Consider the following 23,640-nt stretch of genomic DNA (forward strand, 5'->3'; position numbering starts at 1 on the left):
TAAAGACAAAAACAGACCTGATGTAATAGAAATCCATACTGTATGCTCACATACACATCATAGTCAACATACATGTTTGCTCGCTACTGTGAATTTTAGATGATCGATGAGAAAAACATTATTTTTCTGACCACATGTTCTTAAAACCGGTCATATTCTTCAGCAATGTGCCCCGTGTCAATTTATCTAATTCGGTTTACAATGAAATGGCCAATTAAAAATAACTTCATTACTTTGTTAATAAAGCAGAGGACTGACTCGAGGGAACATTTCATCGGAAGTTAATTATGCAGCCTGCTATTCTCAAATGCTCCTCAGCAAACGTACAGTGAGACTATAAAGCTGTTTTGCGCTCTGGTTCCGTTTCGTATTTGCATAACAGAAAGCGCGCCATGTGTTTTGCCTCTCCCGCCACATGCAAAGGCTCAGCTTGTTTAGAAAACGCTGGTGTTATTTGTATCTGCGGAGAGAGCGGTGCATCATACCTCACTGGATTCAGCTCCTGTGACATAAGGTAGCAATCCCTCATGTTTGATTTTCAAAACATGAGTATAATCATATATTTATGCTGTTGACTTGGATTCCACAAGTACACAGACGCAATGCACTGAAGAATTAATGTCCACTAAGTAGAGGAGTGTCTTCAAATGTTTAAATGGTCCATACGTAAAGAAAATAAAAATGGATATGCTATGGTTCATCTGAATTTCTACACTCTGTGAACTGAACACAATGTCTGAACGCTTTCACCCATCTTCATTGAGTTGTGATGTAAAGCTCTCTATTTTCATGCCTTTCTGAGGTAAATGATGCTTGAACAGCAGGAAGATCGCTCATTGTTAACCATATGGTTTTGTGCAAAAGGTCACCAGTGTGTCTGAGGGTTAATATCAAAAGCCCAAACAGAGACAAGAGGGACCCATGCATATTAATGACAGTATATATTCCCTTGTGCAAAGAAGATCGGGTAGATGGCATCTGTATTTTTCTTCTTCAGACAACTTTGAACACACAGTGTTTTCAGCACTTTGTCTGTTGTAATTACCTGACTAACATGATGACATTTTTAAATCAACTATCATGTCCCACATTAGAAGCTCTGCACTCACTCATGATGTTTAAACATCACAAAGGTTTGCAATGAAAAGTGCACGATTCTTCCCCACTTTCCTTTGTCGACACTTCTCTTTACATTGACAGTGAGTGGGATCAGCCTCCCCTCAGCTATAATAAGAAATATTAGCTTTTTACAGTTAAATTAAAACATATCGACGCTCAAGGCCATTCAAACACTGTGTAGAAGCCTGAAGGTAGAGTGTAGTTTCCCCGCAAATCTGCGATATGCAACCAAAACAACTATCGCTTTATGTGAGAATTAGCAAACAGTTATCATTTCCATGACATAAAAAGAGTCCGTGCCAACATGCGCTGAAATAATAAAATATTGAAACGTCTATGAAACATAAATGTGAATTCTTGCTACATCTGTCTCTTGCTAATTGAGTTGCTACCAAGAATGTTAGTACTCTGGAGAATAATTTGTCAGTGCAAAACATCGAATGGACCAATTTATTGGTTGCTGCAGGCTGTAGAGTTCCAACAGTCTTTGATCAACCTTTTTAGGTCAGTATCTCTCGAAATACAGAGAGGAGAATTACACAGCAGAGAAAATATTTCATCTTTTTAAAAGACAAGGAAAAGTATTCTTGTAGTTACAGTGTTTGGCTGTAATGGTGAATAAATTCTTAAGAGGGCTTGAAGCCAGAGAGGAGAAAATAGAAGCTTTTGTGCACAATATTTATTGTTTTGTGTGGATGGTAACTTAAACATTTATTGTTTTAAAAAAAAAAAAAAAAGAAAGAAAGAAAAGTGACAGAAAGAGTAATTATAAGTTTTGGTTTTTCTCATCACTCACTGGATGGAAGATGAATGCACTGACAGTTACCGGTGGGCTTTTCTCAGACATTAAATTAAAAGTGTGCTTCAAAGGGTTCCGTGTTGGCAGAGGGGTTGATCACGCTTGGATTGTGAAAGATTCTTGGCATTTTGACAATGGATGAACTAAAACTTGTTTGATATTTCAGTCAAGTGTCAAAATCCTGTTTTGCCTAAATACTATTAGAACTCTTCACTGAGTTGGTAGTAGAAGAAGAAGTGTGCTGGTGTTTCAGACAAGTGTCCTCAGTGAACTTGACTTCATGGCGAATTCACTCAGATTGATTCAACTGGGTTTAATTTTAATAGGAGGTGACAATAAAAGCTGTTTGTCATAAGACTACTATCCCAGATTTAGTCGATGTTTTCACAAACGAGTTGCTTTATCAACCGCTCTTTGGACATGAAAAGGACGAGGCCATTGTACATGTTAGTGGCCCTACAAGGCAAACAGAGTTAACTGTTTGGATACTGAGAAATCACAGCACGACACCTCCAGTGGTCTCAGAGGAAGTAACAGGTTCCTACAGCTTTGAATAACTTAATTAATTAGGGTATCAGATAGCAGTTAATGGAGCATTGCTCAAAAAAGTATACATCTACATATAGATGTCATTCTATGTATTCTATGTGGCCTATTGGAAAATACCCCAAAAAGAATCGATCTGCCTTCTAGCTTCTGACATAAATTGCTCATTTATATCTATTTTTTAAATTCCTTTCCTCTTACTACTCAAGAAACTATCCGTTTCTGCCGGACAACCTTTGCTCTGGTTGCGTACAAAGACTACTCTTTCTAAAGACCAGGCACCCTGGGATGTGTTACCATAGAAACAAACAACAAATCCTTTAGTGGCTTCTTTAAAACGTTACCCTCACTGTAACACTTCACAACAACAGGTGACAGCTGTCTAATTATATCTAGGTCAATCATTGCAAATAATTCTCCTAAAAATATAACGGCATAAAAATATAAGGCAACATATTGTATTGTAATAACTCTGGAGCACAGCTGGCCTTTTTCTTATTAGGCACATTTAGTTAAGAAAATGGCCAAGAGTCTATATGCTGATCACCGCCTTATCCCATTCATTATACCTATGAATGGTCCCTTGGTCACATGGCTGGAAATTACAGTAATGCTGGCAGGAAAAGGAAAAGAATTGAGCGGTGCATTTAAAAATGCTGAATTGCATTAATTAATTTGGAAATCGTAGACTTAGTTAGCAGAGGTCTCCTGTGTCCCTTCAAAAACGCTGTCTCAACACCACGCCAATGCTTTGTCGGTCCATGCCCACACGAATCTAAATGTGACTTTGTTCTACTCGCAGTCGAATTAATGTAAAGATCCAATTAAACCCGCAACAGAGGATCCGGGTTGAGTACAAATCATCAAACACTATCGGCCTCAATTTCGCAACAAAACACATATCTCAATCCCGATGAGAGCCCCATCGCAAAGCAAATAGCACTACTAATAATATTTTGTTTGTAACAAAATCAGACCTCTATTAAATGACTCAAGGGATGATCAAACAGGAAGAAAAAAAAAAGTCAGAAATATCACTTTAATTCCGACATAATACACTAAAACATGTTTGCTTGGAATATATCCACAGTAAGGAACAGTGAGGTCATGTTATTCACTTTTATTCAAAACATTTCGACAAGGCCCTCCAGATAAGAGATCAGGTTGTACAGCGCGCTACATCATTAGCTCACACATGTACGGCGTCTCGGAGGACCTTTAATTTGAGTAGGAAAAGTCTGTTCTTTCGCTATGAGGTTAAAGAGTGGGTGACAAGTGAAGAAAATCACAGCGGAATGCATTAATTAGGTAGACCTAAAAGCATATTTATCAAAGGCTAAGCCATATGGGAATTATCTTAGAAAGGATCTAATAAAGACAGGACAGGTTAATAGAATAAAAGGCCTTGAACAGAATGTGTGCTTATACATAAAATATCAAGCGGATCTCACATGTAAACGAATCATTAGGATGTACGGATTAAATGTTATGGCAAGCAGATTGTTAACAACTGAAATGACCTTTATGTGGTTTGACAGTGACAATTGGCTCCTTATGTTCGCTCTGATTAAAATGTCAAAGCCTCTGACTTAATTCATCTCGGTGAGATTCCGCACGAAATGGTCCAATATTTGCACAGAGCAGAAAAAAAAAGACTGATTACATGAACTGGAATATGCTGATATCAAAAATAAATATTTAATGAACTGCCTTAATCAGAAAACAGTGCATTAGTCCGCAGAGGAAATAAACAGCCCCGGTGATTCTGGCTGAATCATCTAAACGGTGTCAATCACCAGTGAATAAGGAGGGGCCCCCCTGTTCCCGGGCAGCGATGACTGATGGCCCTTCAGTGGCGATCGGGACAGACGGGGCTGATTGAGAGAGCTTATCTTTATGGTGGAGCCATGGAATTGTTAACAGGATGTGATGGCTTGCGTCCGCCGAGTTGAGCTGGGAAATAAAGCTGCTGGGCTCGGGCTTCCTCGCCATCATTCACAGAGGTAATGATCTCTGTCTGGCTCAGGAGTAAGTAATAGTCTGCCCACAGGTTAGTAAGGGCATAACACGGCGCCGCTGACAAAGTTGAACTTGGACAGATGAGCACAGGTCAGGATGCTGCTACATTTGTAATAAATTTAATAGGCAATTTCATAAAGATTAGAATGTGCTGTAAAACCTAAGGTTCATGAAGTTTAAGTTTAAGAGATGAACAGCCCCATATTCCTGCCCATAGACATTTTTAGATTTTTTTTCTTATGTTCCAGGAATAATGTACAGCAGCTGCAATGTAACCGCAAAACTATAACTGCAGCTCTTAAAGTGTCCTATATGTCTTTATACTGGGACATTTTTTTTTGAGAACACACACAAAAGTTTGCACGATATTTTTTTTTATAAATGATGGTGGAAATTATGTTTTTCTTTAGATCCAAATGAAGGTAAGAGAGGTGGAGAGGAAGCAGTCAAAGATCTAGCTCCACTCAATTATCTTCAGCAAGATAATTAATCAATTCAGTATGCACATCCAAGTCTCAGAGGCGTCTTTGAGATAATTGTTCTCATTGACTTGAATAATTATTTGTTTGCTGATTTAATTATTATCGCATTTGGAAAACAAATGAACGTGTGCTGGTGCATACTCCAGAATTTATTTATTTTTTTCTTTTGATGTTGGTAGGTGATTTTTTTAAATTTATTTTAAATGTGCTGTAGATGTGAGTATCAGACTTACTGACACTGATGTTATGATAACTCCTCTTGCACAAACATCTCTTGAGAAATTAACTGCAACCAAATTCAGAATTTATGTCATTATGTGTTTTTTTCAGAACCCTAACCCCGGATGTAGAGAAGGTCAATAAAACATGAATTGTTTCTGCCTTGTGGCATCAATACAAACGACACTGAATCAAAGGCTAATATTTCTCAGATAGGAGGTCAGCTCTGGGTTACAGACACAATGTCCTCATATTATGACTGGCGTGCTGAAAACAATTGTGGGAGTCCTCAGTTCACACCATTACAAGTTCGAGCGAGACCTTGCGGCTACTGCAGCAAATAGCACAAATTATGAGGGCCGTTTTAATGGCACTCACTACTATTTATCATGCTGTTTTAAATGTTTTGCTCATTTGTTTCCATTAAATATTTCATCTTCCCTTAAATATTCATTTAACTTCCTCTTTAAATTTTTTACCAGTCTCTTTGCAGTTGCCATCTTCTTGCCTCCCTTTTAGGCTTTGCAATCATAAATAATTATTCATCTACACCCAAAAAGAGATTGCATAAAACATGCACATGAATCCTTTTTGTCTTTTCTCATTAGTGATATACTTCGAGTAGCCTAAATACTTCCCGCTACCCCACTTATGGAAATTGGTTGGAGAACCTTCCTAATGATTCTGCTTCGCAAATAGGATACAGATTCCATTTCTGATCCTGGCGCTCATCCCTCCTTTCATCATGAAAGGAGGGGTCTGCTCCAGATCTGGAGTTCTTGTAATACTTTTAAAAGGAGGAATCATCCTGGTACATGCGGAATCAAGACAATGCTGCTTTGACTTTTAATGTTTAAATCAACTGCTGGGCTTCAGTGTATGTGCAACAATAGCTGTTTGTAGCTGGCGCTTAAGGAAAGAGGTGTACAGTAATTAACAACACAACATTACAATTATTCTCTTTCACTAAGGCTGCTTCTTGCTTGACAAGATTTCATTCTAACAGCAATTGTGACAGAAATCTTCCTTAGCATCATTTGGATTTTCACGTGTATTTGCTGGAAAAACTTTAAAAGCGAGGCAAAGGAAAATAGAATTGCATCAACCACTATAAATGAAGGGAATATTTTAGCTGTTAAAACCGTGTTTTAACAGACTGTATGTTAACGGTAAAACCTGACTCAATAGATTTTTTTTCTTGACTAAACTGCCAACATTTGTCTTAATTTGTTAGATAATTTCCACTCCACTCATTAGCATACAGGACCATGTTGGAAGGTGGAAGGGAAGCATAAACTCTCAATTTGCCTGGATTATCCTTTTGTGATGAGGCCTAATGATCCAGCAGAGTAAATAGCAATGTGTTAATTAGAAATTACACTGAATGATCCGCTGCACACAGAGGAAGCATTAACCAGGCTGCGTCATTATATTAAATCTATAGCAGGCTCTCCTTTTCTTTTGAAGGTCTGAAAATAAAATGAGACTCACAGCCACCTGTAAAACGCATTTGTTGCATCTTCTATACTCCAAAAATTCCAGGTTGCCAAAAATAATTACTGATTAAACCAAATCTGAGTGATGACAACAACCATATTATTTTAAGAATTGCTCTATTTAAAAAAGATTATACTTCTTTAAGTGCAAGACACATCAGCGTGTCCCTGCGAAATTCAGATAAATCTGTAAATGTAAGTCTTGTAATTGGCAGGTGCCGGATTTTTACTCACCACATCTTAGACTTTGGTCCAATTTGCTTTACAAGGGGGATTAAGGAGGCCGCTTTTTTCTTTTCTTTCTTTTTTTTTTTTTAATCAACAAATGCATCCCCAGACTGCAGTGTTTAAGTGAGCATCTGGCTCCACCTAGTGGTGAATGTTGGTTACTGGAGATAAAGATAAACACTCTCGAAGTGGTCGTGAAACAGTTTCAAAATCAGATTCAAATTGCATTCGTGGAAATAAGTTAATATTACATGTCATGAAACAATTAAAAATGTAATGATGTCATCTTAAATATTATAAAGATATCTTTATACGTTTAACCATCAAAGAACAATAATTTAGTTAGATAAAGATAGTTAATTATAGATTCCTAACTGTACTGGCATTTCTATTAGCCCTCGTCTGACTCTTGCGCTATGCAGCATGTTCTGTTTAGTTCTACTAGTCTTATTTCAAACAGGTGTTTTTCATGAAAGGGAAATCTTTTGGATGGAAGATGCAAGTAGCAATTCGAGAGAAAACACTGGGCGACTAAAACGCAGTAAATTTTACTTTAAATATTATGAAAATACTAGCAACAAAAATTAAAACATATTTTTATATAACAAAAAGTTTTATCACCTGTAAAGTAATACTTTCTAGTTGTAACAGCCGTGAATTAGAAGTGAAAAAGAAACACAAAATAAAAACATTTAACTGTACTAAGTACAATACTTGGGTGAATAGTTACTTAACAGACTACTACTGATACTACAACTTAACTACAAAGGATATTATATTTCTAATACAGATCCATCCATCATCTATACACCGCTCAATCCTGACTAGGGTCGTGGGGAGCTGGAGCCTATCCCAGCTGACGACACCCTGGACAGGTCACCAGTCTATCACAGGGCTACACTTAGAGACAGACAACCAAACACACTCACATTCACACCTACGGACAATTTAGAATCATCAATTAACCTCAACATGTTTTGAGACTGTGGGAGGAAGCCGGAGAACCCGGAGAGAACCCACGCTGCACGGGGAGAACAAGCAAACTCCACGTAGAAAAGATCCTGGGTGTCCTCACTGGGATGCGAACTGGCGACCTTCTTGCTGCGAGGCAACGATGCTAACCAACTGCGCCACCTTGCAGCCTCTGATCTGTTCACTAAACTCAAACACATTTTTCTCTTTTTTTTTTTTTTTAACCTCATTAAAGTACAAAATATGAAAACAGCTAGCCATGGAGCAATAAAACACATTTTACTGTTTTATTGTAAGTTGTTGTAGTTAGTAAGTTATCATTAGGCTCCTGACAGAATTTTGGTGGGTTTGTTTGTCAGCAAAATAGACAAAATATTTGGTCAAACACAAGTTATTTATTTAAATGACTGTGCTACAGGACTTTCTCATTTTACCTGCATCTCTCCTTCTGTACTCCTCAAAGATTGGTCATCCAAAATATTATTAAATAAACTAAAATATTAAAGACATGTCTTTGCAGTGTTTACATGTGATTCTGTCTTTGTGAATCTCCACAAACAGACTAATTCCACCGCACACAGTTTGAGAATCACAGATCTCGCTTGCCTCCACTCTCTGTAATAATAGTGGGGAACATTTTCATCATTTTGAACATAATCCTTTTGCACATTTTAAAGTCTACATAGTGGGAGACTTTGGTACAATCCGAGGCAAGATAAAAATACTCATTCCTGCACAATATGTACAACCTAAATAATGTATTTATTACTGTTATACCAGCTTTGATTTGACACTGTCGCTTTGTGTTAGACTGCAACTCTTGCATCTTATTTGTCTAAGATAAGATAAGATAAGATATGCCTTTATTAATCTCACGGTGGAGAAATTCACATCGTTGACAGCAGCTTTCAACAGACGTACACAGATACGACACAGGAAAAAACAAAAAATAAAAAATGTACATATAAATATCAATATCTACTTACAACTACTGTGTATTTGACTACAAATGCTTGATTTTTAAATCCTTGATCCTACTTCTTTTTTTTTAGGTATGTAGCAAGTTTTACAAGTAAGTTGACGACTGTTTTCCACAATATTTTTAAGTAAGCATATCTGCACTTTTATCCACATGCTGAATTAATTTTTATTTAGATTTTAAGGTATACTAATATACTATTGTCCTCATCTCTTGTCTGTGTTTGGTGTCAGTTAATTTTAATGACTCTACACATGTGTGTGCACTTTATCCACCTTTCCTGTATTGTATGCAGTCAATTTAACTTTGCTAATATATTTTATTGTGTTTTTACATTTTCCTGTAAGGACTTTGAATAACCTTATCATTCAAGATGCTAAACAAATAAACTTGTGTTTACTGTTTTGTACCAAAACTACAATTTAAAACCCTTCTTGGTGACAAAAGAGATTGTTATTGCGAACATTGGATAAGCGTACAAACAACGTGGGCTAGCTTAAAGTAGCGTCTCACACTCATTTAACTTGAAAATGGTGCAATTATCAGGTTAAAATACGAGGTCCGCTGTGCTGGACAAAACCCCTAATGTGTCGAGATTCTAATAACGCATCTAACTTGAGATACATGCAGAAAGTTCAGATACAAACCTGCAGGAAACACGAGTGACGACTCCACAGAGATCCGTGCACCGCTAGGTGGCCGAGTAACAACACAATGTTCGCTCGCGCTGTTAGCAAACAGCTAACTCTGCCGTTGCTGAGATTGATGCCGGAAAACTCGGCAGTTTAAACAAGCGGGAGGGTGGCTTTATACGTAACATGGACCCACGGAATCACGTTGTTTCTTAGTTGACAGTTGGCTTTATTTAATTTGTAACAGTCGGCGTTAGGTGGACAACATAGCTTACCTTTTGCTTTGGCTGCTGGCTACGGTAGCTAACTGTAGCCCCGGAGCTAGCGTGACTAACGTCTGTTACGTCCGCAGGAGAGCATTCTGACTTGGGAGGAAGGAAGGAAGGAAGCTGATAAGTAGGACCGCTGCTCATGCAAAGCTAGCACACTTTTGGACTCCCGACTTCACACTGTGACGCATTTAGGAAAGGTGACTATCTGTGCAGCCTGTGTGACATTTGACACTATTTGGTTAATAAGATATGCTGTTAGTTGCCATAGCTAGCTGTTAGCAACACGTCTCTTGTGTAGCTGTGCGGCGGACGTCAGCTAGCCAGCTAGCCAAAAAACTTCTAAAGAAGTTGTGTAAGTCAGACTTAGCGGTTTGATTAATTCGGGCGACTAGTTGCGCGGTGTTTTTTTTAAACTCTTTTTGTCTGTCGGACTCTTAAACTCTGACCCGCTCTGGCAGCAGGGCGACCAGAGAAACTCATGGATGTGATCGAGAGTGAAGCGGTGCTGAAGGGTGTTAGTGATATGAATTTAAACAATAGCAGCCAAGAGTTTGTCACACCCAGGAGGACTCACGAGGATTTGGGCAACAGGCAGACTTCCAGCCCCTCATCTTCCGGAGTATCGGGAGAAGGCGATGAAGAGGAATTAAGCGAATTGCAGAATAGCACAGCATCTACAGTTGAGACGGGAGAAGAGGCATATCAAGACAGTATGACCAAGTCCAGAGGTACGCCACAGGAAAGGACAACTCCAGACAATGTGCCGGGGGAGAGAGTCTCCACTCCGGTCGGCCTTCCTCAGCCTCGCTCACCATCTGGACTCATAGGAAGGTCTGTATACATTCTGGTGTTTGCTCTGCAGGTTGGCAACCTAAAAAAAAAAAAAAAAACATTAGCAAGGTTCAGGTTTCATCGCTCCTTTGCAGGAATGTTGTTCTCCCAGCATGCCGTCCACCTGAGCCGGATGACAAGTCTAATGTTTTTCAGTCCACTGCATTTAAAAGTCGTTTGACAGGCCAGCGATCCCCTGTTATTTCATTCTATTTATGTGTTCAGCCTCTTACGTGAAGACCTTCTCTTACTGTGGGGCGCAGATCCCAGAAAGAAATATAATTACAGGAACCAATGCTTGCTTTTAGGCATACAACCTGTTTTCAGGAGGCATCCAGATATTTTTCCAAATCAGTGCTTAACCTGCAAACAGGCACTAATAAAAGGTGCGGACGTGTCCTTTCCAAACCTTTTGCCATTCTCCTGGCTGGGGTAGTAAGTAAAGCTGCATGCTAGATTAAAGGTATACCACATTATAATGCAATCCAGTACAACAGGGTCGTAGATTTGGACATGAAAACTTCCCACATTGTTTCATGAACATTTCTCTTGCACGCTGTAAACAAAAACAACAACAGCAGAGCTACATCACATACGCAGCCGCTCATTACAAGTTTGTGCACATCACTGAAGTTGCAAAACTGTTACAAATCAGCATTTTAATTACTTTTGGAAATGTCTGCCATGTTGTTGTTTATTTGTGTGAAAGGATAAGATGGATGTTTAATCCTCATGTCGAATAACTAGCTGTTTTATTGACAGAAGTGTTATCAGTTTACACTTAAAGAGAACTTCCCTAAAAGCAAAATAGGCCACTCACTCTCTGACATACTCATTTATGTATAATAGAATGTCATACACAGGACCATCCTTGGCAAACTTTCTCTCAAACTCTTGTAACATGTATAACCAGATTGCACTGTACTACATTCAGATATACGGTACTAATTAATCCTAACATCTTTTGTAATGAAAACAAAAAGACAGCAAAGAAGAGCTGCAGACGAAGAAAAGAATCATATCACAGAATAATGATCCCAGCAGTATGGATACAATCATGGTCAAGACACCTGAATTCTTTTAGCTCAGACAGACATCCTTTCAAACATTTAACTTGGTCTTGACATTTCTTTAAATTAGCATGGAATGTACGTTGTATATGTGAAGTGCCTTGAGGGAAGCCTCAGCCAAGAGGTGTCACCGTAGTCAAACCATCCATCATTGATCTGCATCTTAATTTAGCTCTTCATTATTGGTGTAGTTGTTAAGCTGTCATCCATCCTTTGTCTTCCTACTGTAGCTAATTCCATTTACATGCAGCCAGTGCACTTTTATTTGCAATGGTTCCTTTAAAAAAAACACATTCCTGTAGCCATTGGATTTCACATGTAATGTGGGGATTAGAGCTGTGTATAAGCAGACAGCTACACTTATACCTTATGAAATGTTGAGCACTAAATGCCCAGCATGTTTTTATGTCTGGAGCACGAATAGAGTCGCGTACATGATTAGTGCATCAAAGCCAGCTCTGTACAGCAAAGATACTGATACCATGGTCAGCATTAGCAAGTAGTCTTATGGTTTACAAACTAAGCTTGTAAGCTTTTCAAGAAGCCAGTGATCTGATTATGTGGCCAGTTGCGAGCTGAAACTCTTGAGGAGATTCTCAAACATGAGACTGTGTGTCACATAATGATTAGCGGCGCAATGCACAGCATCTGTCCCTCGCTGCCTGGTGTAACAAAGGTATCCTGGTTGTTTTCTTCTCATATGAACCTAAAGTTTGGTTTGTTGGAGAAACAAAACGCTATAAGGATATGTTAGCTTTTTGGATTGCTGTGATGGTTAAGAGCCACATACGTAAACAGGGCTTTTCCCATTTTGCTGAGATTAGGTACAGCACATGAAAACGTGTTTCTGCCTTTTATAGTAAATAGTGCAAGTTTAAGGTCTATCCAAAAAGCCAGGGGGACATAGGAAATGCTGCTTTTGAGTTGCAAAAAATGCTTGAATGCAAAAGTGACATGAAGTTGGGCTTCTCTCATATCACAGGCATTGTGACTAAAATCTTAAGCAGTGCAAACGGAGGAAAAGGTTTAATTTGTATTTTGGAGGGATAGTGAAAAACAACAAACACAACCAAACTAAAAAGACAATTTATAGGAATAACTGGACGGATAACATAAGAATCCTGTTAAAGTACTGAATGTGTTATTAATAGTTAGTTATAGATTTTTTTTCTGTTTATATATTACAAACCAGCACAAACATATAGTCAGATTTCAGAAGTTGTTGATCTAGCTTTTATAGAAGTTGAGGAAATGTATTATATACCTTACACATCAGTAGAGCAGATATAAATGAAATTTCATTCATGCTGGGGCAATAAATCCTTTAAAATCTAAATCAAAGTGTTTATGACAGTTTCCACACTTATTTGCTAAGTGTATAATCACATGCTTTTGTTCAACTAAGTTTATGTGCTTATTCTTCACTAACGCTGTGAAGCTTTCAGTTGTTTTGGTATTAACCGCAGAACAAAAATTGTATTTGACTCTTAGCAAATCAGTAGAACTTTAACATTTCCCCCGTAATCCTTTCAGGATTGTACAAGTCACCACTGAAAGATGACCAATTATGTCTTTGGATTTGACACATAATCTTTGCTTGCCCTGCTCCTGATCCTAATAGATCTGTAGCTCAAGAATACCTTTTAGCAATTAGAGGCCATTAAGCATGAAAGATTGCATAACTTTTTTTGTGTTTTCTTTCTCAGCCTTGAGCGTCAAGAGTCAGTCGCCACAACAGAGGCCCGCTTAAGAATGGAAGGAGTTGAACTTAAGGAAGAGTGGCAGGATGAGGACTTTCCAAGGTATTGTGTCCATCACGCATGCATCAGACTTCATAGCTTTCCATCACATGTTCTGAAAGTTACATGAACCGTAGACGTACTGTAGCCAAGATTACCTTCTGCTTGAATATTAGGCCCCTCCCAGAAGAAGAGGAGCTTGAAGATGACCTTTTCGCAGGAACCTCTGAGGAGGGAGACGCTGGTAATGACAACACAGGACTACACTAATACACTGCTGCAGTGACCGAGGAGACTATTAAAGAACATGTTCACATTTTTTCTCAAGTTAATCTTAAATGTCACACTTCATATATGAATGTTAAGAGAATTATCGGTTGCTGTAATGATCACTGTTCATTCTTGTTTGCGCAAAGTTCAGCTAAAAGTCATATGAAGCCACAGCAGTGTGAGACACCCATGGAAAATGATATTTTCTAAGGTGGTCTTTTGAGTTTGAAATCCTCTCAGGCAGTGTTTTCTTTACAGAGCTGCAGTGGAATGATATTAAGATAAGGGGGTAATGTTGAATCTTGTCAAACTAAGACTGTAACATTAAAGATCCCACTTGATCTGTGTGACTCAGACTTTTAAAGTTTCAGAATAAATGTGGCTGAACTTTAGATAACACTTTTGCTCAAACCAACTCTCTGAAATCGTGTCCACAATCCTTTAAATTTAAGGATGAGTATCAAAACCTGGTATGAAACATGTCTTGGGGATAAATTACCAGAGATTAACAAGCTCTAACATTATGGGTTGTGCTGTCGGTACTGGAAAAATTAAGAAAATAGACGATTTATTATTGCTACATAAACATTACGTTGCATGGTTTATCTCACCAAGTCTGTTTGATATTCATCCATGAGGCATTTTTGCTTTTCTCAATCTGAAAGAGTTCTCTACCTCAAAGCCTGTGTGCAAAGGGCGAGGCCAGCTTTTTCTGTCAGACACACACACACACACACACACACACACACACACACACACACACACACACACACACACCCCGCTCTTAATGTCACTCAGAGAGAAGTTACCATTCACAAGTGTGGTTACACTCCAGTACAGTTGATGCTTACTATACTTATTGCCACAACTGCAACAAGTCTTTAGCTTTCAAGAACATCCAGTGAAAGTTTGTCTCATACAGGCAGTGAAATGTGTTTTTCCACTGATTAGCTTCTAGTTCATCTGTCATTGTAGCAAGTATATTATGTGTGCTAGTAGCCTAGAGCCCTCACACGGAGTTAACTAAATTATGCGAACATGGGTTAATGAGTAGCCATTATCCAGATGATTGTTTACATGTGGGTGTGTTTACAAATTCAATCTGAAATGGTCAGAGCATCATCTGAACGGTCAGTCAGAAATTTACAGCTTCAGAGCAGAGGGATTTAGTGACACTGTCTTGCTTTATCGTCACTCTTTCTCTTACTGAATGTTGGTATTAGCAGTGGTAGAAGAAGTACTTGGTTTTTTTTAACTATTTATCCTGCAGAGTAAAAATGTGTCAAGGAAAAAGTCCAGCATTAAATGTTTTAGTTAAAAATGAACAGTGAAAGAGAGGGAGTTTACCTTAGAGAGATTGTTAAAATGTGTTTCTTCAAAAAAGCAAAATTAAAAGAACCAATAAGAGAATTGTTAAAGTAGTGAATTGATAAGTGGTATCATTAAAATAAGATGTGCCACTTAACTCTTAATGATACCCACCCCTGCTGAAATTATAGTTGCTTTAGGAAAATAACTCTTCATTGTATGTGATTATTGCGTTATAACCGACTTTAAAAAATCTGAACCTATCCTTAAATTGTTCTCACAGTGTAACTGTATAACTACTAATGATTTGGCATCTACCCTAGGCTATGCAATGACCCACGGCAAGAAGGCCAAGAAAAAACTTGCAGCCCCAGACATCAGTCTTACACTTGACCGCAGTGAAGGTTCGCTTCTCTCTGATGAGCTGGATGAAAGCACAGAGCTGGACCTGGACGACATAGACACTCCCTCAGACAACAGCAATGAGTTTGAATGGGAAGGTAAGGGTTTTACATCACGTGAAGACAATGACAAGACCTTAGCTTTAGTACTTAGGTACTATCTGTCAACCTTGTTTGTTTCAGTTTTCCCTGATGATAATACAGAAGATTTAACAGTAACATTTGAATGATGAGGTGGAAGGTGCAAAGAAAACTTTCCAGCTTTACCCAGTTGATGTCCAAGGTGGATATTTATAAAAAGCTCTGTCCTTGGGTTTAATGGCCGGCTTGTTGAACAGGAGCTTTTATTTCCTGATTCTTAGCAATGGCATTTTCTTCCTTTGATTGAACAGGTTTGCTTAGGCAGCTGACTGCCTGAAGTGTAGTTAAAATATGCTTTGTTGTTTTTGTGTTTCCAAACTGCTGCCTTCCTCTTTTTCACTTTGGAAGAATTGTTTCCATGCTCTGCCTGGAAACAGGCTGCAGGCCAGCAACAGGTTTCTCTCTTCCTTGTGGTAAGGTCTCCTGGACAGCCTTCATTTTCTTTACTGCAAACCATGAGTCAATCAACCCTTGTTGTCCAGATCATGTCTTCAGTTCTTCAAACAAATCATGGGGTTTTTTTCGTGTTTCACACCCTTTCATTTGCACTTCATGTTTTTTGCTCGTGTCATTTTCCTTTCTGTCAAAATTTCCCTACGTTGGAAGAAACAATAGCAGCTTGTCACTTGTGGTTTAGTTGGCACTGTAATGCTGCAGTTCATTTTAACATTTGTGCCGGTGATTATTAGTCAGTCAATGTGTCACATTTTCAAGAACCACAAGAAATTGAACAACAAATTAAGACATTTTAGCATGATACGTATGAACCTAATGAATTTCGTGTTTAATTGAAAGCGTACATATTTGGCATTTTGCCACTTGAAAAATATTTCACATGATTTTTAATTTTTATGTGTTATACCATTTTATAAACAATGACTATATTATCATTTATTTTCAGTGTAGATCTCCATGTGGGGATACCATATCAGTATCATAAATTGGGTATATTTTGGAAATAGGCTGTTCACAGAAAACTCCTCATAACATGCGTTGTTGTGATTTTGTTGCACCACTTGGTTATTTTTGATTCTGCTTGCTGCATGCTTGATATACGTGATCATTTGGACACTTTGCTTGATGTCTGCATCATATACGAAAAAGACATTCTTCCCATAATGCAGCTAATCATCCTGCAAAACATCCACAGGAGTCCTCAGGTATTTTACAGCAGTGATGTGTTGCAAGTGTTTGATACGTTTATGTCTATTTATTATACTGTGACATGTGGATGCAGTACAATAAAATATCAGGAATTTTCCTCTTTGGAAAAAAGCAAAAGGGACACGTGGAATTGGACGTTTGATTGTCGGTGCTGATTTAGAGAAAAAGCATGCCATCAAGATTCAGAAGATTAAAGAAAAAACAAATCCAATGCATGTGTTTGAAAAGTTAACATGTTTAATGGAGCGATCTGACAATTTTATTACATTTGATCTAAATAGATCTGATTTGATCATATCCAAGGGTTACAGTGTTCAGTCTGTAGGTTTAAAGTACCTCTTCTCCTTCAGATGACCTCCCTAAGCCAAAAACCACAGAGCTGCTGCAAAAAGGTGTGGAGTCAGTGCAGGAGTTCTCAGCCTTGGAGGAGAGGGAGGAGGGTCGACGCTGGAGGGTGTTTCGTATTGGAGACCAGGAGCACAGAGTGGACATGAAGGCTATTGAACCTTACAAGAGGGTTATCAGTCATGGAGGTCAGTCATTTTATGTCTTTGTTGTTTTTTTATTTACAGGACCACAGGTCATATTACACAAGTGTCTGACATGGGTAGTATTTCCTAAAAAAGATGTTTTATTGTTGCAACATTCATTTTTGATGTTTTTATTGTCACTGCAGGCTACTACGGAGACGGTCTGAATGCCATAATTGTGTTTGCTGTGTGCTTTATGCCTGAGAGCAATCAACCAAATTACAGATACATCATGGACAATTTATTCAAGTGAGTGTTGATTTGAGTTTCTATGGGCCGTAGAGCACACACTTTACAGCCATCGCTAACGGGATCTTCCTGTCGCAGGTATGTCATCGGCACACTGGAGCTTTTGGTTGCTGAGAACTATATGATTGTGTATTTAAATGGGGCAACCTCTCGGAAAAAGATGCCGACTGTCGGCTGGCTCAGAAAGTGTTATCAGCAGATCGATAGGAGGTGAGTGGTCATGACTTGCAAGAAAGGCTTCCCCCATTCTGTGAGGCCAGTCTTAAAACTGTATCGTCACATGGATTGTGTAGTTAATCGACACCTCTTATTACTGTTTCTGTGCAGGTTACGGAAGAATTTGAAGTCCTTGATAATCGTGCACCCCTCCTGGTTTATTCGCACCCTGCTTGCGCTCACAAAACCTTTTATAAGGTAATGTTTAAGGTCATTAAAACAAAGAAGTGAATATATTTTTAGGTCATCTTTAGATTGTGACATTTCCTGTTTCTTTTTCACAGCTCCAAATTTAGTCAGAAAATCAAGTACGTGTACAGCTTGACAGACCTTGCTGAACTAGTTCCAATGGAGTACGTGTCCATACCGGATTGTATCAAACAGTAAGTATGGGAACACATCAGCACGGTTTGAAAACATGTAATATGGTGCATACAAGTTAAGCAACATAAAGTCAAAGCCATAACTGAATTGTGGTTCAGACCTTCTGATTGGATCTATACAAATAGGTGGTGGAAGAGTAAGCATTCAAGTATTACTGTAGGTGGCGCTACAGCGTTGTGCTCTTCCTGGGTGGTCAGTCTTCACAAGATATCATGGGTGTTTGATTTATTTAAAAATGTACACAATGCACTGTCTGCCAGTTGTTCTCAGGCAGGAGATGCTGCCTGCGTAATGCCCAGAAGCATTACTGTCATGCCTACATTGTGCATAATACAATGGAGAAGAGATCCGGGTGCAGAGTTCACATATCAAAATTCTTTTCCAAGTGTCATTGTACACAGTGTCAACATGTAATCGAGATTACTTTGATAAACTTCTATTGATCTATTCTTCATTTATAGTGTAAACCTTTGCTGATATGCTTCATCTATTGATCTTATGCTGGGGAACTGCTCGCGCTGTATTCTTCCTCGATGCGGCCCAACGTGCAGCAGACTTTGTCTTGTCATGTCAAAAGGCAGCACAAATAATCATCGTGACTCAGTGAAAATGTTTTGCTCTTTTGCATCTGTGGTTGCTGTTGGCTGTGTATTTTCCTTTCTTTAACCCCATTTCCCTGCCCCCCTTCTTAAGGTTTGACGACGAAAAAAATAGGAAAAGCCATAAAAGGTATACGCACTTTCACCCAGGGTCAGTCTCCGCATCCTTTGCATTTCATTTAACTAACAATGAAATGATCAGTTGGCTTACGGAAATGCACCAAGACACCTAATTCTCTCCTATATCTCTGTAGTTGGATGATTTTCTGTTACCTCCTGGCCCAAATCAGCAACGTGCCTCCTCAATGTACCACGTTTTCCTCTCAGCTGATAATGCATAAAGTAAATAGCTGGTTGATTCTCATAAATAGGTGCCTTGGTGACTGTTTAACCAACTTTATTTCTTTTCTGAGCCAATATGTGAAGTTCATCACAAAGCCAGTTCATGTTAAGTTTGTTCTCTAAGTAAAGTCAGCTATCTGTTCATGGTTTAAATGTTATTTTTGAAAGGATAACCTTAATGCACTGGGATGCTAGTTAACAAGTTCAAGTCAAAAACAAGTCAGAATAGTTTGGAAGAAGCTAAATGTGTTTTGATGTGGAGGTGGAAGCATCCAGTTGCACTTACCTGCATGTGTTTGGTTAAAGAAAAAAAAAAAGAGGTGCAGAATTTAAGGTGGTTGGCGTTTGGGAAGTCTGTTAATGTTTGTGCGACTGAATGGGGCGGAAGCACAGGGAAGTAGTTCGACTTAGTCACTGTGGTGTGTGGTTGCACTTAAACCATGTCCTCACATGGTTCTCCTCAGTAACCGGCTCTCACTGAACACCGCTTGTTCACGCTGTCCGCTCTTTGCATGACTCACTGCATACCCACTCCCTACTCATGTTTGGTAATTTACCCGAGACTTTTGTCAGCCTCGCTCATGCACACAGAAATAATCTGCTCATTTCTGATAAGTATTGAGTGTACACTTGCTGAGGTGATTAATTTGCTGATAAGGGATGTTGGAACATTGGAAAAGAATGATGATCGTGCCGTTTTAGAGAAACAGCGGATAAAACTATGCCACAATTAGCTGGACCAGGTCTTTTTTCTTGACATTATTAACAGAAGTACAGTCTGCTGTGGACAATGAAAGCACTTGGAGATAAGCAGGTTGTCTACATACTGAAGATATTTTAAGAGCCTACAGAAAAATGTTATTTTAGTTATTGTTTATTTTGTAATTTTTGAAATGGGTGTCAAATCCCCAAATTTCATACATTACATTTAAGAATTCCATCTGTGATTGTGTTCATGCACTGATCACACATCATGATTTGATTATACAAAAAAATTGCGTATCTGGGTAGCGTAGTGACCTGATCAGTGTTAGATCCCAGCCACACAGACGTCTCATCGCTGTCGAATCTGTCTGCAGAATCGACCAGGACATGCACGGCAAAGCGGAGATCGCCACCGCCGCTGTTCCAGAGTGACCCCCGCTCGAACCCCCACGACGTGGAGGAGAACGATGAATGTTTAGAGCTGCAGCCACTCCTACGTTTATGTGACTGGAGACCTCTTTGCGTCAGGAAAGTGCCTTTTCGACACGATGCTGCCTGTTACATTGTGGAACTGTTTTTTTTGTTGTCGTTGCTGTATTTGTGTATCAAGCAGTTTGATCTTCAACATTTTGTCCACATGCTGTCTGAAATGTTTTTAATCCTTTTTATTTACTCTGGTATATCCCGTCAAACTTAGCTTATCGGTGTTTCCTAGTCACTGTTGTATCTACACTTTATTTAAGGCACTCTGTTACAAGTGGTTGGTGCATGTTCTGCTTTATTACATTTAAATGTATGTATATTTATATTCAAAAAGGTGTCAAAGGAGAGAAATTAATATATTTTTATGGTTGATCTGATTTTAAAACTGCATTTTACGTCTCTGACCCACTTGAGTGGCATTTCACAGAACAGGTTTTGACGGCACCTTTCTCACCGTTCACTGCTGATGTTCTCTGTTAAAGTCCTGCCTACTGGGGAAAATAAAGTTGGATTTTTTTGCCCCTCACTTGAATGTACCCTCTCACTCGTGGAGGGTGAACATTTATGAAAGGAACAATCTGAATCAGAGATGTAGGTCTTATTATTTCCTCCGAGTAAAGCCATGGACCCAGACCCACTGCATTGTTTTTTTATTATTCCATTTACTGCCAGTTGTCACAAGCTAGACAATGCTGAACCTATAAAATGACCAAAGCCCAAGACTGTGACAAGATTTCATAAATAAACACTTTTAAACTTATTGAAAAACCTTACTGAAATCAATGCAATCTAATAGAACAGTGCTGTAGTAGGTTATAGATCATTTTTGTTGGAGGTTTTGTTTCAACTATAGGGTCATTTTAGACAACGCTGCCAGTAGAACAGTTTAACAGCATCACATCTTTTTTTAAAAAAAAAAAAAGACATTCTTGGAAACAATTTCAAACTTTGAAATATAACTTTTATTACAAGACTGCATTAGGTTTAGCTCGATGTACATAAAGTGCCAGCTGAGTGTTCTGTTTTTTTTTCCCTCCCCAGAAGAGCTCTTCCACTTTGACTCCACTAGATGGCACCACAATTACAGATTTCATTGAAATCATTAAAAGCCATGGAACATTAGTAATAAGTTAACACAATTGACACCAACATCTTGACCATATTAAAAATCACAGACCACTTAAAGGTGTAAAACAGTATCCTTACAACAACATTAACAACCAGAATATGTTTAGAATTGCTCTTAGAAAGAGAATATTTCAGTGGAAGATCCTTCATATTTTAAATAAATGTGGCACACCGTAGTATTTACCTGTTTGAAGAACTGACTGATAAATTACACTTTTAAATCATCAGGAGCTTTGCTAGGAGTTTGAATCTTGCTGCTGTAACAGTGGGTCCAGGCCTAAAGCTTTGTGATGCAGGATTGACTCCACACACCTGATGGCAATATCATCAACCTCAGGATCAAACTTGTTGGCCAGCAGGTGAGGTTGACTCAGGACCCAGTTGATGTCCCCAACTCCATACACGCACACGGCTCTTCTGTGAATACCGGTACACGGGTAGTAGGGGGCTCCTTTTTGCATATCTCCTTCTAAATAGCTCCACTTGACCACGCGGGCGAGGGCCTGCATGTCTGAGATGTCATACTTGTCGCTGGCAGGCACAGATCCGGGAACTGAAGGAATCCTCTGCAAGGTGGCCCACAGGTGCTCATCAGGGCTGTACGTGTCCTTCTCCCACTCCAGAAACTTTTGAATCTCTCCGTCCTCCATCACGTGCTTCACAAAGGCTCTTGTGACCACAAAGTAGGCATTTCCAGAGAACATGGGGCTGCTGATGGGCGGGGGAGGTTTGTGCACGTATGTGTTTGTGAGGCCATCAGTGACGTTGTAATGAAACTGCCAGCGGGTTTTCTTGTACTCACTGGTGACTTCACTCTCCATGCTGTTCTTTCCATTGAGGGCCTTCAGTGCTTTTACCATCTCTCCATTTGTTTTGATGGGGAAGTCTGTCCCGCAGGTGTTCAGCAGGTACCTCCAGTTGACTGGAGAGTGCAGCAGATCCTTCATGCAGTTCAGATCTGCCTGCACTCTGGACCACGAGGCGTACACCACCCGTTCTAACTTGCTGGCTACAAACACATTAGGAAAGCATGAAGCAATGGCCGCCACAGCTTTCTGAAACTCTGCAGAGGACTTCTGGTCCACATGTACGCAGTAGACGTTCTGGGGCGCGTACACAGCTCGCAGAAGTCGCTCAAACATCTCAATCTTCTCATGGATCACCATTGAGTACGCAATGGGAAAGTTTTCCTCCTCTTTACTGAGAGTTTCTGTAATGAAACCTCTGTTTTCAATGAATGCTGAGCAGTCTTTTGTTGCATTCATGTAGAAGCCCTCAGTGAAGAAAGTTGTCCTTTTTTTAGACGTCAGAAGCTCTTCTAATTCCTTTTTCCTGTCCCCCATGTCTCCACTGAGGATAGCCGAGCAGGCAGGCAGGTCAGCGGAGAACTGCTGTGGTATTTTGAGCTCAGACGATGACTGCCTGTCAGAGCCAGCTTCCCAAAGGGCAAAAGCAAGGAAGGTCCCCACGAAGATGAGACACAAAGTCCTCAGGAACATGTGGCCCTTTGTGAACCTTGCAAAAGCCATTTGTTTCCCAGGAAGAGGCTGCAGTGCAGGTGGGCTTTTCTTCAGCGCAGATTGGAGCAGTTTAACCAAATGAGGAGAGGCTGCAGTGCTTCTTTAGATAAAGGAAGGCCAAGTGAATTATATCCTAAGGAGGCGTGACCAGGGAAGGTGTGGAAAGACCTTTTTTTTTTTTTTGCATATCCTGGTGGAAGTTTCAACATCAGCGCCGATGTTTGCTGTGAATAAATGAACCATTGTGGGATTCTGTGGTGTGAACCAGACCAGAGAATGGAAATGATAAACTTTAATAAAACTTATGTTGTGGCATAGGATGTTTTTGTTTGTTTTTAGCAAACTGCTTAATCAGCTTTAATCATTTTCATCTTTTCTTTTGTAACAGGCACAGCATCCATTCCAGTCCAAATGCTGCAAACATTCTGCAGCACACCTGAGGCTCATCTCAGTTGACTAATTGTGCATCCTTGATTCCTCTCCTCCCTCCCACCAGAGATCCGGGCGGAGGAGGGAGGGAGGAGGAGTCGAGGCAGCAGGTCCTCATTTAGAGTGATGTCATTTAAGTACTACATGGGATACAGCTGTCTCACCTTGTTTTGTGTCATGACCTTTGTCAGACGAGCAAAACAGCATTCATGACAACTTACAGTGTATATTTCAAAAGAAAAAAATAACAACCTCTATATAAAGTTCCAGTCTGGGTTCCTAAAGTTCCACATAAATGAAACTGAGCTCAGTGAGCTTTTGATGGTTGTTGAGGGTTTCAGTCCTGGTGCTGCTTGACCTCAGCGCAG

The 23,640-nt window shown here is 39.4% G+C and overlaps 2 protein-coding genes across 5 annotated transcripts; one reads left to right on the forward strand and one right to left on the reverse strand.

The window, feature by feature from the left end:
- The first annotated feature begins 9,613 nt into the window (after positions 1 to 9,613).
- Positions 9,614 to 20,828, forward strand: bnip2 (BCL2 interacting protein 2). Of its 4 annotated transcripts, none has more exons than XM_008276783.1 (11): positions 9,616 to 10,594; positions 13,371 to 13,466; positions 13,580 to 13,647; positions 15,305 to 15,481; positions 17,038 to 17,220; positions 17,364 to 17,466; positions 17,545 to 17,676; positions 17,794 to 17,880; positions 17,967 to 18,065; positions 18,760 to 18,816; positions 20,087 to 20,828. In XM_008276783.1, the coding sequence occupies exons 1-11, from the start codon at positions 10,242 to 10,244 to the stop codon at positions 20,142 to 20,144; spliced, it is 1,413 nt and encodes a 470-aa protein (XP_008275005.1). In that variant the 5' UTR covers positions 9,616 to 10,241; the 3' UTR covers positions 20,145 to 20,828. The 4 variants fall into 4 exon arrangements, with proteins under 4 accessions (XP_008275004.1, XP_008275005.1, XP_008275006.1 ...); XM_008276784.1 differs by having other exon boundaries at positions 18,760 to 18,795; XM_008276782.1 differs by lacking the exon at positions 20,087 to 20,828 and having other exon boundaries at positions 9,614 to 10,594; positions 18,760 to 20,080.
- Positions 20,829 to 21,134: 306 nt separating this feature from the next.
- Positions 21,135 to 22,969, reverse strand: gcnt3 (glucosaminyl (N-acetyl) transferase 3, mucin type). Its single transcript, XM_008276786.1, has one exon. It carries the CDS (start codon positions 22,850 to 22,852, stop codon positions 21,560 to 21,562), a length of 1,293 nt encoding a protein of 430 aa, XP_008275008.1. The 5' UTR covers positions 22,853 to 22,969; the 3' UTR covers positions 21,135 to 21,559.
- Between the last annotated feature and the right edge of the window lie 671 nt (positions 22,970 to 23,640).

The sequence above is a fragment of the Stegastes partitus genome, unplaced genomic scaffold (assembly GCF_000690725.1).
Source record: "Stegastes partitus isolate 25-593 unplaced genomic scaffold, Stegastes_partitus-1.0.2 Scaffold81, whole genome shotgun sequence".
NCBI classification, from domain to species: Eukaryota; Metazoa; Chordata; class Actinopteri; family Pomacentridae; genus Stegastes; species Stegastes partitus.

Bases quoted from the DNA above. Each gene is read 5' to 3' on its own strand.
- gcnt3 (XM_008276786.1), bottom strand. From the start codon at position 22,852: ATGGCTTTTGCAAGGTTCACAAAGGGCCACATGTTCCTGAGGACTTTG.
- bnip2 (XM_008276782.1), top strand. From the start codon at position 10,242: ATGGATGTGATCGAGAGTGAAGCGGTGCTGAAGGGTGTTAGTGATATG. The intron at 13,648-15,304 runs GTAATGACAACA...CATCTACCCTAG, and splicing joins CTCTGAGGAGGGAGACGCTG to GCTATGCAATGACCCACGGC. The intron at 18,066-18,759 runs GTAAGTATGGGA...CCCCTTCTTAAG, and splicing joins ATACCGGATTGTATCAAACA to GTTTGACGACGAAAAAAATA.